This window comes from Prionailurus viverrinus, chromosome B4, assembly GCF_022837055.1.
Source record: "Prionailurus viverrinus isolate Anna chromosome B4, UM_Priviv_1.0, whole genome shotgun sequence".
Taxonomy (NCBI): Eukaryota; Metazoa; Chordata; class Mammalia; order Carnivora; family Felidae; genus Prionailurus; species Prionailurus viverrinus.
The window spans coordinates 85,492,781-85,509,978 of NC_062567.1; the positions used below are offsets into that span (position 1 = coordinate 85,492,781).

The 17,198-nt window shown below is 44.1% G+C and overlaps 1 protein-coding gene across 2 annotated transcripts in view; it reads right to left on the minus strand.

The window, feature by feature from the left end:
• Positions 1–217: 217 nt before the first annotated feature.
• The window catches only part of PPM1H (protein phosphatase, Mg2+/Mn2+ dependent 1H), a 262,452-nt gene continuing 245,471 nt past the window's right edge, over positions 218–17,198 (minus strand). For both annotated transcript variants that reach the window (XM_047865360.1, XM_047865359.1), the window contains one exon: positions 218–4,935. In XM_047865360.1, coding sequence (XP_047721316.1) covers positions 4,861–4,935 — 75 coding nt within the window. In that variant the 3' untranslated portion in view covers positions 218–4,860. The remainder of the gene's footprint in view (positions 4,936–17,198) is intronic.

Sequence of the window (17,198 nt, forward strand, 5' to 3'; positions counted from 1 at the left end):
GGGAATAATATCCAAGGTGCTTCTTCTAGATGCATTGTTGAAATACATAGCCTTTACTGCTATTCCTGTGAAGGTTTATGGTGTTGGCATCCATTCCCTTTTGATTTTCTTTGGAGTCTGTTCATAGTTCGAAACTTCACACGAGGCCATGACACTCCTCATTCCATCACCTGATACGAAGAAACTTCATAGCGAGTTAAAAGAAGTAACACAAAACTTTTTCTAAAGGTATCCTATATACATATATATAATACTTTATTTTAAAATGTCATTGAGCATATACATTTCTTTAGCTTTGTCCAGGGAACATTGCACCTAAGTTTCAAAACACACAAAATAGATCCCCTTTACTAAACAGTGTTCATTTTTTGGGTTACAAAAGTCAAGGTTTCACAATCACAAAGCATAAAGGTACTTGGTTCTGAAACCATTTTCAGGCAGATTCCTCTCATTCACTGTACATACGACATTTTTGGAAACCCAGACCGTGATACATTTCTTACAAATGATCTCCACTGTGGGCCTCCCTGGGTCTCCAGAAGAAGCAAAGAAAATGGAGGCAAAACAGAAATGGAGAATAACCTGAGGATTCCCCAAACATAAAATACGATGGAAGATTGAAAGATTGGGGGACACAGGGCTGTCCTTCAAGTACATCACAGTAGAAAACAACAGCACATTTTACAGCCTCATTTGGTCACTGTCTACCTGGTTGCTACGTGAACAGAACTTCATCTAAGACACAATTAAGGAACAATTAAAGCTATTTACATATAACATCATGGATTAGAAAGAGCAGTAGTCTGCAGACGGGCACTCAGATCTCACGAAGAGCTGCCTCAGTGCTCACACAAGAGGCAAGTCAGTCTGCTCAGGTAGTGTCCTTTGAAATATTGCAGTGTGCACACAGACACCACATCGCCCACAGAACCGACATCTGTTCATGGTGGGCTATGGTATGCAGACTCCCAGCGTTTCTCTACAATGGTAAAGCCCTCAAAAATCCAAGTTTCTAACATAGAATTCTGTCCTGCGGCCAGATACGGTTTTACTCTTTTCTTACATCTGGTAAATTTTAGTGTCAGCCTGGTTGTTCTTTGCATAGACAATGACTCTCACTGCTTTCTCCAAGTGTCCCGAAGCAGTAATTTACTGAAAATAGACTCTCATAAAAGCTTAACATATTCCCTCCGAGAGCGTGGAGCTGTGGGGTCACTTAAGGAAATGTTAGATCCTCAAACTGTGGTGGAAAGAAGCCACTGGCTACTCTTGGCCTCGTTAAAAAAAAAAAAAAATGACTGGCAGACAAGGAAGGAAGTGCAGTCAAGAGGGGAGTCAGAATTTTCAAGATGTGGGAGTCTTTTTCCAAGTGTTTCCATGCTAGTGCTCTGGGTAAACTGAAAATCCTATCCTAATGGCCAAGATCCGAGGCCAAATTCAGGTACCGGGACGGTCATCTCCGCCCACCAGTATCTACCTACAACTGTAGTTGTTCCCAAGAAGTAAATGGATACTCAGGAGTAAGAAAAAGGTGAGCACACAGCCCTGAAGAGGTGAAGTTGCTAGAATTAAAAAATTAAACACCCCAAATTCCCTAAAGCTGTTTACTGTGGGAAGTAACTGAAATGGCCACTTTCCGTGGCTTTGTCCTAGTACACAGCCGAGTACTCGGCCTCGCCTGATTTTCACCTCTCCCTTCCCACCCGAGAACCACCGTTAGGTGAGCATAACCACCGCAGAAGACAGTCCACCTCTGACTGCAGGTGTCATGAGAACAAAGGTTTGGCTGTTGCCTGGCAAAATGCTGCAGGGTGTGGATGGAGGGTGAGTTTGTTCTCTTCCAGGAAAAGACTGTCCCCAAATATTCCAAAGAGCAGGGTCCAGCCCAACAAAGAGATTTAGAACTCAAAGAGCCTTTCATTAGAGGAAGTGGCCACACACACCCCAAGGCAACCATAAAGGCCTGACTAGGAAATCGAAAGCTTTTTATTAAACAAGATTTCCTCTGAGACTATTAGGACAAGCAGATGTGGCTATAAGTCAGATACACAAGATTTCAGAACCGCTTATAAATATGTTCTTCAGAATTTTGAGCGTGCTGCCTTTTGACCTTTCCAGGAATGCTCCAAGGGCCAACCCGGTTATGTAGACACAGTTAGTTACTGCTGTGGGATGGGATGGCATGGGGCCTGGGTGAAAAATAAGGCCAAACAGAGTAAGCTCAATTCACAGAGCAATATCAGTGCTGGGCAGATCTGCTATGGGCATTAAAAAATCACTTTTTCCATATATGATTTATTCACCTCGTTTGTAATTTTCCTCCCATCCCCCAAACAGAAATAGGGCTTCAGCTTTTACTAAGATCTTTCCACCAAAGAGGCTTATGAAAAGAATTCCTGGATACCATTCTAACTAAAACCAGCAGGACTACATGCTCAAGACTTTAGGATAAATTGAAAAGTCGGGGTTGGGGGGGGGAGTGTTTCTAGAATTTTTCCTGAGACATTTCTTGGCAGTAAATGAATTGGTGAATTGAGTAGAAGGCTGTCATGACATCTACACCCAAAGTTAGACTCTGGTGGCTCGAATAAAACGAGAAAAGCTCAAGGTCGGACCAACATAGAAGCCCAGGAGAGAAAACAGATGAAAGATAACGGGAACATGAGAAAGAGGTGACTGCCTGTCAGGGCAGCTTCCTAAAGTCGGCCATTCAGAGTCCCACAAAAAAAACCTTCTTGTTTCCAATTTGTACAAGACTTTGAGTCGGGGCAGGAACAGAAAGCGGATGACACTGCTGTAGGGTACCTGCATGTTGTCTCATAGCATCACATTCTGCCAGAGAAGCAGATGGTTTACCACAAACTTGTCCCCACAGAGACATCTGGGGTAGCTAAGATCTACTGGAGGAGGAGGGAGGCTGTCAGATGAAGAGGACCCCCTGACAAGGTAGTAATCCGATTCTCCCTGGGCAACATTTTGGCGAACAGCTGATGCGTGAATTCCCATAGTACCTCACCTGCCAGACAGGGCATCCTTTCCACATGGTGGAATGAGTTCATTCCTGAGTAGAGAGGCTCTAGGCCTTTCCTAATAAAATATCTACAACTCCAGGAAGGTGATTAACTATCCTGGAGGAAAGGTTCCTGTCCTCTCCTCTGGGGAAGGGATTCAACAAACATGCGAACTCGAAGTGGCTCTCCAGCAGTTCAGGGAATCATGTCAATGACATTTTTCTTTGTGGGGTGGGAAGAATGTTTTCATTACGCAGAACGGTCAAGATGGTGATGATACCACAGGAAGTGTGCGGGAAGAAGACTCAGTAATGGGACGTCGCTCTACAGGGCCCCTCAGTGCAGGGCAGTCGTCTGCCTGAGAGAGAAGTGATTTCTAGAACACTACTTTGTGATTCCTCCCAGCAGGGAAGCAACAGGTAGATCTGCTGTCCACTGCTTCTTCAGCTGTTGTAAGGAACACTCAGAAGTGGAGCATCTGTGGGAACTAGGGTCCTCAGTTGCTGGGACGTGATTCCAAGGAGAAGGAATGGGGTGCACAGCATGAGGATGACCAGTCAACTCAATTCAAATTCGCTTTTATCAAAAGGCTATTCTGAGTGGGTCTTGCCCAAAGACGAGGGGGAAGCAGGACTGCCGCTCCTTGACGGGATGCAGATACTTACTGTTGTGGGGTGGCCCTGCGAACAGTCACAGTCCACAGAACCTGGATCCAAAATGGAGGAATGGTCATCACATGAGGTATGGTGAACTGAATGATACACGGAGCTTCCTGTACTGCTCTCTTAAACACTGCTTTACATGCGTCCCCAGGGCACAGCAGGTGGGGAGGGCCGATAAGACCAGAAATGAAAACCTAGATTCTCAGAGAAATCTCTAGCCACAAAAGGGGGACCCTTGAAAACAACAGAGAAACTGTTGGTTTAACAAACACCCATATTTTCATGAGAACACACTGATTTGGTGAGAAAATGCAACCCGGGAACAAACTGTTACACAACAAAGACAGTGCTCTGTCAGCCAGGGCACTGATCCAGAAGGCTGCCTGGGTGGTGTGGGCTACAGGATACGGGGACAGCCTGGGCTGCACTTTGACATACAAATTCCTCAGCAAGGAGCTGGAAAGTCCCAGGCCTGTTTTATGGAAGGGAAACAATTAAGATTCAAGGAATATCAAACAGAAAAAAATCCCTGCTTCTCCCCACCATAACCATGAAAGAATGAAGAGAGGGACACACACACACACACACACACACACACACACACACACACACACACACACAGATAGCATTCCCTGAAATAAATCTCAGGCTTACTAGAAGATGGGTGCTTACACTTTCTGAGACATGATCCCCAACTTTCCAATGCAGCACTTTTAACCCGTAGAGAAGCTGGCAGCTTGATAGGCCGAAGAATCTCCTGCCAGTTACACCTGAAAATGGCTGCCCCAGCTACTCCAAATAAATATGATGTGTGTGCCCAAAATTAGGTAGTGGCCACCTAGGAGGCCTATTAAAGGAACCAAAAGAAACACAGTACTCAGTAGCAGCCTTTATGTTTTCTCTTGTTGAGTATCCAGACCTGTTACTAAAGAGGAAACTGAAATCTAAGGGTCCCCCAGAAGTACAGCCAGTAGCCTTTCGGCAGCAAATCCCCCACCTGGCCTGGGAAGAGGTTGCATCACCTGGAACTCTGCTGGGGCACTTCCCAGTTCTGCCCTGCCAAGACATGTCCCAGTTTTCTCCCCTGTTGTCCTCCCAACCCTCTGGGCCATTTTCATGAAAGTTTGTTCCCATGTATTAAAGGAATGACATATACAGAAATGTCGTCTCCTGAGCCCAGCCGGTCATTAGATATCCGCCATCCTCTGTCCTTCAGGACACCGCGGGCACGCATCACCAGGTCCTGAGCTGCCAGTGTGTACCTGTGCAGGGAGAAGCAGGAATGAGACAATCAGTGTGGCATCAGACAGAGTCTGGAGTCAAGTGAGGCTGGGAAGGAGGCATCACTACAGCTGTGTAAACAGTTTTGAAATATCCCTAAAGTCTCAAAAAGTCCAGGCCATCTTTTCCCGAAATTGTGATGCCTAACGTGAGGTTATTCTTTTAGGTGGTAGATGGACAAGGCACCACATACATTAAATAATCCCCTAAATTGGTTCTGCTGTGGAATCCTCTTTTGAGGTGTTTGATTATGTGAAGGAGAGAGTCTCTCAGTTTGGTGTGAGTTGATCTTTTAACATGGATCTGCTCAGGCTCACAGCTTTGCATGGCAAACTATGGCTAGTTGAAAAAATTACATGGGAAACATGAGCTTTGTTTTCAGTGTTTATTTTTTGCACCACATTCTTTATAGGACAAAGGATAGTCCTTTTCTATTTTTGGTAGGGGTCAATCTTTTCAAATGAAATGGTTTTTAAAAAGTGAGTTAAATAAAAACATGAGTAGTACACGTGGCACAGGAATATAATAAAAATGTGAAGGTGTTTTTGGGAAATGACTGATAAACCTTGGTGTGGATCAGTGTAGGTGTGGCAAGGGATCCCCCTAGAATTTGAAAATAAGACTGTTCAGGGAGATTTAAACTTACGGAAAAAGAATGACTATGCTATTAGTCAATGGAAAGTATTAACATCTAAAGACCAGTGTGGGAGGGGATTTCGGTGGGTGTGGGCCTGGGTTGGCCTTGAGGCATTAAAAAAACAAGGCATAACATTGGCAGGTGTCTATCTAAATAGTGATCAGAGCAGAGGGAGTCTTAGCTGACAGACTTCAAAGAGATTCAGTTCCGCTGGTAGGACCATATTTAGTGTGGATGAATTATTCTCTTAGCCTGTGCCATTAAACATGATTCACCGTTAACTCTGATTTCACGTTCACCAAATAGCCCGATTATGATCTGGCTCCTTGTGTAGGCCTGCCTACAGGAAAAGAATGAACTAGTCATTGTACTTGGAGAAGATCAGTCAGTTATATTTCTCCATATAAATGTCAACTGGAATTTCGGTTTCCAGATCAATCTTGTGAGCGTGGTTAGGGTGAGCCCAGCTCTGACAATGAATCTGTTCTTTGTGTGTTGATTAAACCAGGTTCTGAACCTGAAAAGCTAAAAGCCAGACTCTGATAAATCACCAAGATAATAAATGTCACCCTATAAGGACGACTTCTTGGAAACCAGCCTGTGGATCTTTAACAACAGACCACCCTGGTATTACTAGTGGCTTTTCCCTACTTTGGAATGTCTCTGCCTTGCCCTCAGGACTGTGATTTTACGGAATTCAGAACACCAGAAGGCTCTTTTGTTTCTTCTGTTAAGACCCCTTATGGATTTACTGAGTCTCATATTAAAAGAGACCGCCATCTCACCCATCATTACAATTTTTAAGACTAAGGTCTGTAGCGAATATCTCAGGATTAAGATTCTAGGTCATAAAGTCTTTTTTTTTTTAATTTTTTTAACGTTTATTTATTTTTGAGACAGAGAGAGACAGAGCATGAATGGGGAGGGTCAGAGAGAGAGGGAGACACAGAATTCCAAACAGGCTCCAGACTCTGAGCTGTCAGCACAGAGCCCGACACAGGGCTTAAACTCATGGACTGCGAGATCATGACCTGAGCAGAAGTCGGACGCCCAACCGACTGAGCCACCCAGGCGCCCCGGTCATAAAGTCTTTGAGACTCAAGTGTGTTTGCAGCCCAGGTAGCGGAGAGAGGTCTAGAATACCATACAGCTGACAGAGGAGAGGCTGTTTTAGTTAATACAAAATGCCTTTCCTCCTGGAGGATGGGTGATAGGTGGTGATAGGTGATAAGATAGATACCTTTTTCTATCTGTATTGAGAAAAATATCAGCTTTGAGGCAGGGATCCCCTTTTTTAAAAAAAATATTTTTTGTAGTTTATTTAGAGCAAGCGAGCATAAGTGGGGGAGGGGCAAAGACAGGGGTGGGGGGCGGTGAGAGAGAAAGAATCCCAAGCAGGCTCCACACGGTCAGCATGGAGCCTGATGCAGGGCTTGAACTCATGAACCGTGAGATCATGACCTGAGGCGAAGTCAGACACTTAACTGACTGAACCACCTAGGCGCCCCAAGACAGAAATCTCTTAGGTTGCTCTTGAGGGAAGATGTGGCCAGTCAGCCCTCTCTGAAAGTTCAAAGGAGTCCAGAGAGGCCTTTGGCTAAAGAGCCAAATAAATACCCCCAATTCACATACCAGAGCTTATGCTATATTCAGAAGAACCTCTCAGATGTTCACCCCAGGTTACTCTTGGTTGTATATTAAATTGTGTATCTGAGACACGACCACGTGGGGAAAGGCTACCAAAAAGATCAGAGTGATGTTTACTATCCTGCTGGCTGACCAGAGGCCAAACGTTAGTCTTTCAAGAAGCCTGGTTGAGTCAATACAGAGTAGATGCATCGGTCAGAACTGAACACACTAGCTCAAGAGCATGCCAGACACAGAAAATTATGGCAAGTTATGATAAAAGGTGGCTGATAGGAAAAGAAAGATGCTCAAAGATCTCAAATAATAGATAAAAGAACTCTTGATGGCACTCTGTGGTTAGTCTAGAGGGAAATCCTCCTGGAGGCCTTGGCAGCTCCTGCTGCCATGGGGCAACGATGGAGAGAGCTCAAAACAAGGTTAAATGAAGTCACAAAGGAGTATCACCCTTAAAGGCCAGAGACCACCCTGATATTGCTATTGCTGGTGACTCTGGGTATTTAAAAAATGATCAAAATTAGCAATGGCATCTTAAAAAGCAGCATCAGGTCACCCAGAAAAGCTGGTTACCCAGGAAACTCATTTCCCCAAGGACTCTAGATAATTAAGGTTTTATTCTTAAAAATGGTGATTGCCTATTCCAAGATAACTTCCCTTGAGCCTGAATTTCTCTTTACCATCCATTCCGTCTTCCTTTAGGTGCTGACCTTCTTGAGAGAGAAATCCATTTCTGCTTCTTCAATGTCTTCTCTTTTTTCCTCCTTAATCTCTTACCAGTAGGCCCACTACCATACTAAACTGGACCTAAAGCTTCTTCCCAGTACTCATTCAGCTCAACCTTTCTCCAGCACAGACACCGCTGACCATCTTTTTTACCTGTGATATCTCCTGTCTTCCTAAAGTCTCTTTTTTTGGGGAGGGCAGGGGGTGGCCTTCCACACCTACTACACGCTCCAAGTACTCCTGTGTCTGGGCTTCTATGACACACAGCACAAATCCGTCTCTCTGATGCTCCTTAAGTTCCTCGGTAGACCCCAGTTAAGACTTAAGAAGTAGTCAATAAATGTTAACTTCTTTTCACTTTCAAGGTGGGACTTCCCCATCTGTCATCCTTAGCTAACGTGATTCCGAATCTCTTAGGCAAGAAATCATAGTCATTTTCAATGCCACCTCCTCACCCTGATACTTTTCAATGATAGCATCTACAAAGCAGAGTAGGATTTCGCAACTTTGAATTTTAAAGTGTATTTCACTAGTGACATGTGGCTAATTAAAATAAAATCTAATCTCAGTTATTACAACGCAAGCTAAATTTGCTTATTGTAAAAACTGATACATCAGAGCTTATCTCTGCCATCGCTAATATATATGTATTAATATATATAACACTTCCTATGTATTTTCTGTTTATTATGTTTTTCTTCATCCTAGCTGTCAGGTTGATTGCTTTAACACCTTTTCCATCCCTCAATGGTTTAGAAGTGATAGTTTATTTCTATCATTTTAGTAGTTATGCTTAAGTTTTTAATATGTAGGTTAATCTGTATTTATGTCCTCCTCCAGAAAATAAAGTGATCTTAGAATGCCTTCTTTCATCTAACATGTTACTGCCTGGTAGTTGAATTCTGTCTTATTTTTAAGCCTCTATTAGTCATTTTTATCATTTATAGTCTACAGTTATATAAATAAACCAAAATACTAACTTCTGTGCTCTTTGAAATCCATTTCTTCCGAGTTTGATTTTTTTCTGTTGAAGTCCATTGTTAGTAAACAGTGGTCTGTAAGGGATACAGTCACCCAGTCTTTGGACCACAAAAATCTTTATTTTTGCTTTTAATCTTGCATGATAGCTTTATTGGGTATAGATTTCTAGATTGACCATTATTTCCCCTCAGCAGTTTAGAGATAATATTTCATTTATTCTGGCTTCTCTTTTTGAGAAGTCTGTCTTGTATCATTTCTTTGCAAGTAACAGTCTTCTCGGTAGCTTTTAAGTTTTTACTGTTGTTTTGTTAGGATGCTATGAAGTTACACTAAGAACAGTGAGGATTCCTTTTTCTCTATCATGGTTGGAAATTTGTTTTACTCTTTCAAATGAGAAGATATTTCTTTGATTTTGGAAAATTCTCAACTGTGAGCTTTTTGAATATTGCTTACCCTCTATTTTTTATATTTTCTACCATTAGACCTTTTCATTTTACCTTCCAGATTTCCACTTATTTCCCGTTCTTTTTTCTCTCTCTGTGATTTCTTTAAATTCACTAATTCCTGCTTTAAGCAGTTTACTCTTCAATCCATTCAGTACAGTTAACCCTTCAACAACACAGAGGTTAGGGGCACCGACCCCTGCACAGTCAAAAAGCCAAGTAGAACTCTTGACCCTCCCAAAACTTAACTATTAATAGCCTATTGTTCCCTGGAACCTTTACTGGTAACATAAACAGTTAACATGTGTTTTGTATGTTATACTTATTACTGTATACTTACAATAAAGCTAGAGAAAATGTTTTTTAAAAATCATAAGGAAGAGGAAACATATTTACAGTATTCTGTCAAAAAAAATCCATGAATAAGTGGACTCATGAAGTTCAAACCTATGTTATTCAAGGGCCAACTATAGTAACTTTATTTCAGTGACATACTTTCACCATTGTGAATCTTCACCTGGTTGTTTTCCGCATCTACCTTTTCTTACCTTGTGGTTCTATGTGTACATGTTTAAAGTTTCAACCTGTTCTGTTGGGTTTTCTTGGTGAGTTAAAGGGAAGGCTCCATTGTATGTAGTTATCCTTTCTCATAGTGGATTTGAAGGTAAGACAGAAGTTTCTCTTCAGTAAGGGTTGTTTGTGCCCTCAGTTACAGAGAGAGCTTTGGATTTCCCTTTACTGGGAGACACTCTGGGTTTTTCTAGCTGTAGAACATATAATTTCTTGGTTTTAGGATTCCCATACCACAGGAGTGGTGTGAGGTTGAACTTCACACTTTTCCTGTGTGGTGAGCCTACCCAACTGTAACCCTCACAGAGCTTCAGTTTCATTGGGTTCTTGCCATCACCCACGCATCCGTGTGTTTCAAGGAAGGACGGCCCCAACCTGAGTGGGAGGCTTAGGGAGAATGCCTAGGATCACTTCTTCCAACACTGCTGCCAGGAGCTCAGATTCCTCCACATGACTTCTCTTTGCCAGACTTCTCTGGTGAGTGTGGTATCCCTCTCTGTGAAAGAGCAGTCCGTGTGCACAACTGAAGGGGACTGATTAGATGCTGTATTCAGGGACTTAATGGTACAGTTTCCTTCAGGCTACAGGAGACCCAGTACTGAAATGGAGTGAGAAACATTCAGGTAAAATGAGGTGACCTGCAGAACGCTTTCCTCATAAATGATCACCTCAACACAACCCCAGAAACCAGCTCTTGGAAGGAGGTTGTTTGCCCCAACTCCAGTATTCACCCAGGCTGGTGGCCATTTCAGAGTATACTGACATCCACATTTAAGAGCCAACTTGCCTTGGGCATGAAACCATTTGTAAGGTTGCGTTTTTATCAAAACCGGTAGGAGAAAAAACAACTTTCTCTGATGGTAAAAAACTGGGTCTCCTCGCTCCCATTTGGTTTGGCTCCAAGGGAAACCTGACAAGGGCTGCCTGGTTGGGAACTCAGAAAGAAACGGCTACATGAGACAATAAAACAGGACAGCTCTACAGATGTTGGTACTGAGGCTGACCACAGGGGCATACGCGTGCCATAGACGGAGTCAACACATGAAATTTAAGTACAAAGTACTCAGGAGAGCAACAAAGAATACATATGGTGCAGCTGAAGACAGTGACAGGGAAGTGGATTCCAGTACACCCGGGCCGGGGCTGTGAGGCAGGCTTGAGGAGCCTGGTGATCTAGAAACTGACGTGGAGCAGAGGAAGGGCCATTCTCGATCGCCTTTCTTCAGAATGCTCGGTCAGACTGCAGGAGAGAACTGCTGGAGCAGTTTGAAGGTTTCACTCTCCTGTAAGAAAGAATCTCCCTGGGAGACAAGTTTTGTATTTTGAGAACATTTTTCTTCTCTAGCTGAAGCTTTCAATATTGATCAGCAAAGCTCTGCTCAAAGAAATGGCTGTAGGGAGGGAGCTGACTTGGCAGGCAGCACAGGGCTTGGCTCAGAGGCTTCCTCAGGCTCTGAGGGGGAGGGAGCAGAGAAAGGACAGCAGGGGAGGGAAAAAAAAAACAAAGGGAAGAGGGCTGAACAACTATGGGAAGGCCAGGAGCTCTGTTCACTAACAGGGTGGAAGGAGGCCGATAAATCCTCAATTGTCTCTGTTGTCCCAGCCACGTCGGTGGCACTTCTTAGTTCTTTCACCTCTCCAGCAGGGCGCACAAAGGGCTCAGGGTGTGGACGCAGGTTGCCTAGGGTCCAATCCTGGTTCCCCGCCGCCCTCCGCCCAGATGGGCACTCTGGAAAAATTCCTTAGCCTCTTGGAGCCCCTCTTTTCTTACTTATAAATCTGGATGATGATAGTGCAAACCTCAAAGGGTCCTCCAAGGAATGAATGAGATCCTTCCACAAAGTATTCAGCACAGTCTTGGGTCACTTGGGTCAGAGATCAGTAAACGTTAGCTACCATTCTCCCCATTAAACATAAAATGCCTTTCTCTTCCCCGAGAGATTTGCCTTCAGTCATCCACCTCTTTCTTACAGAGTCTGTTTCTCACAGAGACCACATTTGAATCAGCACTGGTGTCAAAAATACTGTCCATTTCAGGCCCCAGGCTATAACCGTGCCTTAAAGGCTTTAATAGTTCTAGTTGGGTGGGAACTATTTGCCATTTAGATGGTACAGATCTTGGGCTTTCGTGGCAGGAACTGGGGGATTAATGGGTTCCAAATATTTGCATATAAAAGGCAGCGTCCATCTGCTGATGCCCAGCAGTAATAGAGTGTGATGGGAACAGGAGGAGGAACCTTTTTTGCATTCTGAGCAGGCCTCTGAAATTTAAGAGGTAGAAAAGCTCTCCTAAGCTTTGGAACATTGGCAGGGATCTATGGTGACTGGGTGGGTGGGGGGGTGAGGGGTGGCTTGGAGAGGGCTCCTTATTGTACTTGGAACCAAGCAATTCATCCCGGGAGGAGGCATGACTTAGGCTCACTGCTGGGAGCTGACCCACATGTGTCCCTTGTCCAGCTCTGAAGTCACTGAAACCACTCGTCACAGCTTCTGTCCCCTGCCCAGGGCATGGGGATCCCAGTCAGGTGGAACACCCTGACACACTGGAATAATGATGGCTACTGTCCGTGACACGGCCACTGTGTACATTAGGGGTTTATGTGGCAGCAGGTGCAAGGCCACAGTCTGGGGAGAGCTGCCCACCTCCATGGGAGAGGGTGAGAACATTTGTCAGGCCTTCTCCACCCTTGTGCCCCTGACATCTCCTCCCTGGTTCCTTAGGTGGTGCATGTTTGTTTTAGTTTGTTTCCCAAACAGCAAAATTTCAATGTGAGAGGGAGCAGTAGACCATTTCCTTTTCAGTCTTCCCTGGCAAGCCCTTTAAAATGCCCTGACGTTCCAACTAAGTGGCCACACAGCTCTGCTCCAGCAGCCACATAAACAGCAGTGAGGGAGGCAAGATGGGCCTGGCCGTGTGCTGTTTAGAGGCAGGCTCGCAGGCTGGCTTCCAAGTTCTCATGGGTCTAAATACGCTCAACATTGCAAAAGAAACAAAAATGCAGATTTTATCTAGTCTTCAAACAGCAGATCAGGCACTCACAAATTTGTTCCTAAGACATGTAATTGATACTGGGGAGGGGGGAGGGTGGTGGTGAGGGAACCCTTCCTTTTTGCATCTGAGGCATAGTTTTTCAAAACCATGTGGTGCTGGTAGAAATTAGTTCAGCTAATTCACGGAAAGATTTCACAAAAAGAACTTTAGTCTTTTGCCAAAATAAATTTCGTATTATCGAGGAAATACAAACTGGCACTTAAGAGCTGCATCAGTATACAGCTGTCAGTGTTGGTGGGTGTCTTGCTACTAACTTCCCACTGATTAATCTCTTCCTCATCAAGGCACACAGATCTGAGTCTTGGAGAGCATGGACCTGAAGAGTGACATCTGAAGGAGAACCATCAAGACGGCTTCTCTTATTAGGGAAATGCTCTGTGGAATTTACATTATATGGGTACTTACAGATTTAATACCCCATAATAAGCGCCTTGAGTGTCATGGCAGGAAGACTAAGGATCATTAGGTCCAAGTTACAAAGATGAGATTTCCACAGACAGGTTTTGGGCAATCGAGGACTGGCAGAGCCTTGCAAAGTTATGCTTTGGCATTTGGAATATGGCTACATACTATGCTTTCATGTTTGGTTAACTGTTCTTTGGCTCTATTTCCCCTTGGCCTTACCCATGCCCTTACCCCTTAGTAATACTGACAATTTCTTACTTTCTGACGAAATATCAAGCATCCTCTTTGAATGTTTACACACATGCCTCCATTTTGAATATTCCTCACAAGAGATCTACCGCTAAGCCTTCAGCCTGATAGAGGGGATAAATCAATCCTAGATATTTTGCCTCAGAAAAGCCCTTCCAGGCCTTTCTTTGAGCACCCTCTCCAAATTGTGCAGGGTGTGTAGGCCTCAAAAGAGAATCTCACTGGTATTACAGAGAACTACAGGTTGTGCAGCCCAACCTTCGTGACTTCCAACCATCCAACTCAAGTGCTAGCTTGGTAGATTTCCTATACACGATCCAATTCATAACCCCACGAAGACTCCCATACCTGCCAGCCCTGCTATACTTCAGGGAATACTCCCATCAAAAGAAAAGAAAAAGGGAAGGAAGATGGGAAGGAAAGAAGGGACTGAGGGAGGAAGGAGTCCCACCACACTTCTTCTGACTTGTCCATAACGCCTCCTTTTAATTTTCTGGTTGCTTTGTGGAAACAGTTCAAAACAGCAAAAGGACTTCATAAGATAGAGTCAAGAAGATCAGACAGCTTATTTTGACTCCATCTCTGCCTGAGAGGATGGTGTGAGGGTCAGAAATTCACAAACCTAATCTTTTTTTAAATTTTTTTCTTTTCAACGTTTTTAATTTATTTTTGGGACAGAGAGAGATAGAGCATGAACGGGGGAGGGGCAGAGAGAGAGGGAGACACAGAATCTGAAAAAGGCTCCAGGCTCCGAGCCATCAGCCCAGAGCCTGACGCGGGGCTCAAACTCACAGACCGCGAGATCGTGACCTGGCTGAAGTCGGACGCTTTACCGACTGCGCCACCCAGACGCCCCCACAAACCTAATCTTTATGCTTCCCTCACTCTGTACTGTGGAGGGGGAGATGCTATTTTAAGTTCCTTGTTGGGAAGGATATCATCACAGGAAGACAATGCTGGCAGTCACGAAGAAGAAAAGAAAAAGACAAAGGAAACAACCTACACGTAACATTAAAAGCAAAGTCATCCAAAGGCAACCCCCCAAAGTCCTGCCTGTCACAGGGCTAATGGTCTGCCTCTTTCTGTTGTGCTACATTCTAGACAAAACTGTGTTAACTCAGCAGAACCCAGAGTAAAGCAGCCCCATTCAAAACCTCAAATGAAGAAACATTTTGTGGTTCTTCTCACTTGTTATGTTGCCTTCCCTCCCTCTCAGGCCGCCTGCCCTGGGGGTACACCTTTCCTCTCTCATTTTCTATCAAACAGTAGGCTGACCTCATCTGGTCAGTGCCTCAGGTTTGAACCCTCCTCCTTTCTCCCCCACGACCACATAGACAAAACTTCGGTCTTGGGGTGCATTTGGAGAGAAAGGAATCTTGGCCAAGGAACAGCCCACAGAGCCTCCAGAATTATAAAGTGAGTCTTTCCTCCTCACAGAAATTATAATTTAGGCTAAAACTTATTAGGATGGCTTTCACTCATGTTTGTATTGCACAGGAAGATCAGAACAGCTCCCAATCAAAGTGAACCCCTGTCATGGCTTTTGGGACTGAGCTCTCCATGGGCCGCACAAGGGAAAAACTCACAGGGCATGAGCACGGTGCCCACCTCCCAAATTACACACAGATGTGTACAAATATGTCACACACGGTAAAGAAAATTTTACACAGCTTCGAAGCCATGAGTGTGAAATAAATCCAGTTTTTCTGATTTCCCGGTATTGTTTAAATTACAAAGGAGCACACAGGGGTAGAGCAACAACCCACATCTCAGGTTTTCACCATCAGATGGCACAGAATGTTTGCTGATTATGGACTAGGATGAACGAATTACACAAATTCCCGTCATTATTACAGACTCCCTTTCCTACAACTAATTTGCACATTCATTAATCTTGTGAGTTCGTAAGGTTGGCCATAACCTGGCCCCTTTCCCTGTCACACCTCATCTGTGGACAGCACAGACTGAGCCCGGTCAGCCCTCCTGACTGTCTGCTTCCTTGACCATGCCATGATCTCCCTCCCCAGCTGCACCTCGCCCTACATTGCCCGGCTCACACTCATCTGTTCTTCGGGTTTAAATTTAGATATCCCTTCCTGTGGAAGGCTTTCTTGGGTATCCCTTGCTCCCGGTTAGGCTCCTCTCTTTCATCACTTATGTTGTAACTTCCTTATGTTTCCATAACCCCCTCTAGACTCTAACCTCCCAGAGGGCAGGGGCCAGGTCTAAACAGGTTCCCTAATAATATTTCCCAAACGAATGAATCTGAATTGGAGTTATCTGGCAGAGACGAAACCTTTGCCCATGGTCTCCAGCCTGATATTCTCTCTCTTACTAATAAAACTGTGCTCATCTTACAACTTTCCCTTTGACACATCCATGTATCTGATACAGGATTCTTTCTTTGGCTTTGGTTTGCCATCTTCCCCAAAAGGCAGACAAAAAAAAAAAAATCTTTTTCCTTCCTGCCCTGTTTGTTCCACGGAAATCCCTATAAGCCCTGCTTCTGGAGGCAGTTCTTCTGAACCCAGGAGCCTGCTCTGACCTGGTGTGCACCTGCCCAGCGACAACACTGTCCATGGGTTACTGCTCCCTGGAGGGCAGATTTGTTGCCATGGAGAGAGGTGGGCTGGTAAGCAAAACCAAGCCAGCCTGGAGAGATTAAAAAGAAAAGTGTTCAGTGCCTTTGCACTCATACCTGTCAGCCGGCTTTGCAAAGCTTTATAAAAACAATCACAGTAGAGAAAATCAACGAGAATATTGCTAACAAGCAGGTTATAAAACACAGATTAAAGATAAAAGCTCAACAGGAGAAAAACGCATTTAAGCTCAAATAAAAGAATCCAAACAAATGGATACCAAACAAGTCTAAGAGGGAGACAGTCGAGCTTCACTTTTTTCCTCAAGGGGTATTTTTTGTTGTGAAATACATGAAACATAGAAACACGGCATCAAACAGAATAAATTCAACAAACAACAACAAACATCACTGCTCTATGAGGTCAGTACTATCGGAACCCCCATTTTACAGTTGAGGAATCTGAGGCACGGAGAAGTCAAGAAACTTCTCCAGGCACACTTCTAAAGTGTAGAAGGGGCAGAACCTGGATTTGAACTCAGGCAGTCCAACTAGATTCCCTGCTAGTAAGCACTAGGCTATACTGCCTCTCATACTTTACGTACAAATACTTAACTACAACATGTATAGAGTTTCAAAATAGCATGCATAATCATGTTCCTGCCATCTAGCTAAAGGAAGAGAACATTACCAGGAGTATCTCAGAAGCTCCCCGTTAGCCCTTCCTCAAGCACATACATTCCCCTGCCGCCCGCTACCTCTCCTACCAAAGTAACTATTATCCTGAATTTGGGGTTAATTCTCTTGCTTTTTGTTATAGTTTTATTATCTATATGCCTAAATGATATATTGTTAGTTTTCTACTTCATGTAAATAGAATCATAATATGTGTATTCATCTGTGACTTGCTTATTAAGCTCGACATTATGTTTTGGAGATTTTTCCCTGCTAATGAGCACAAG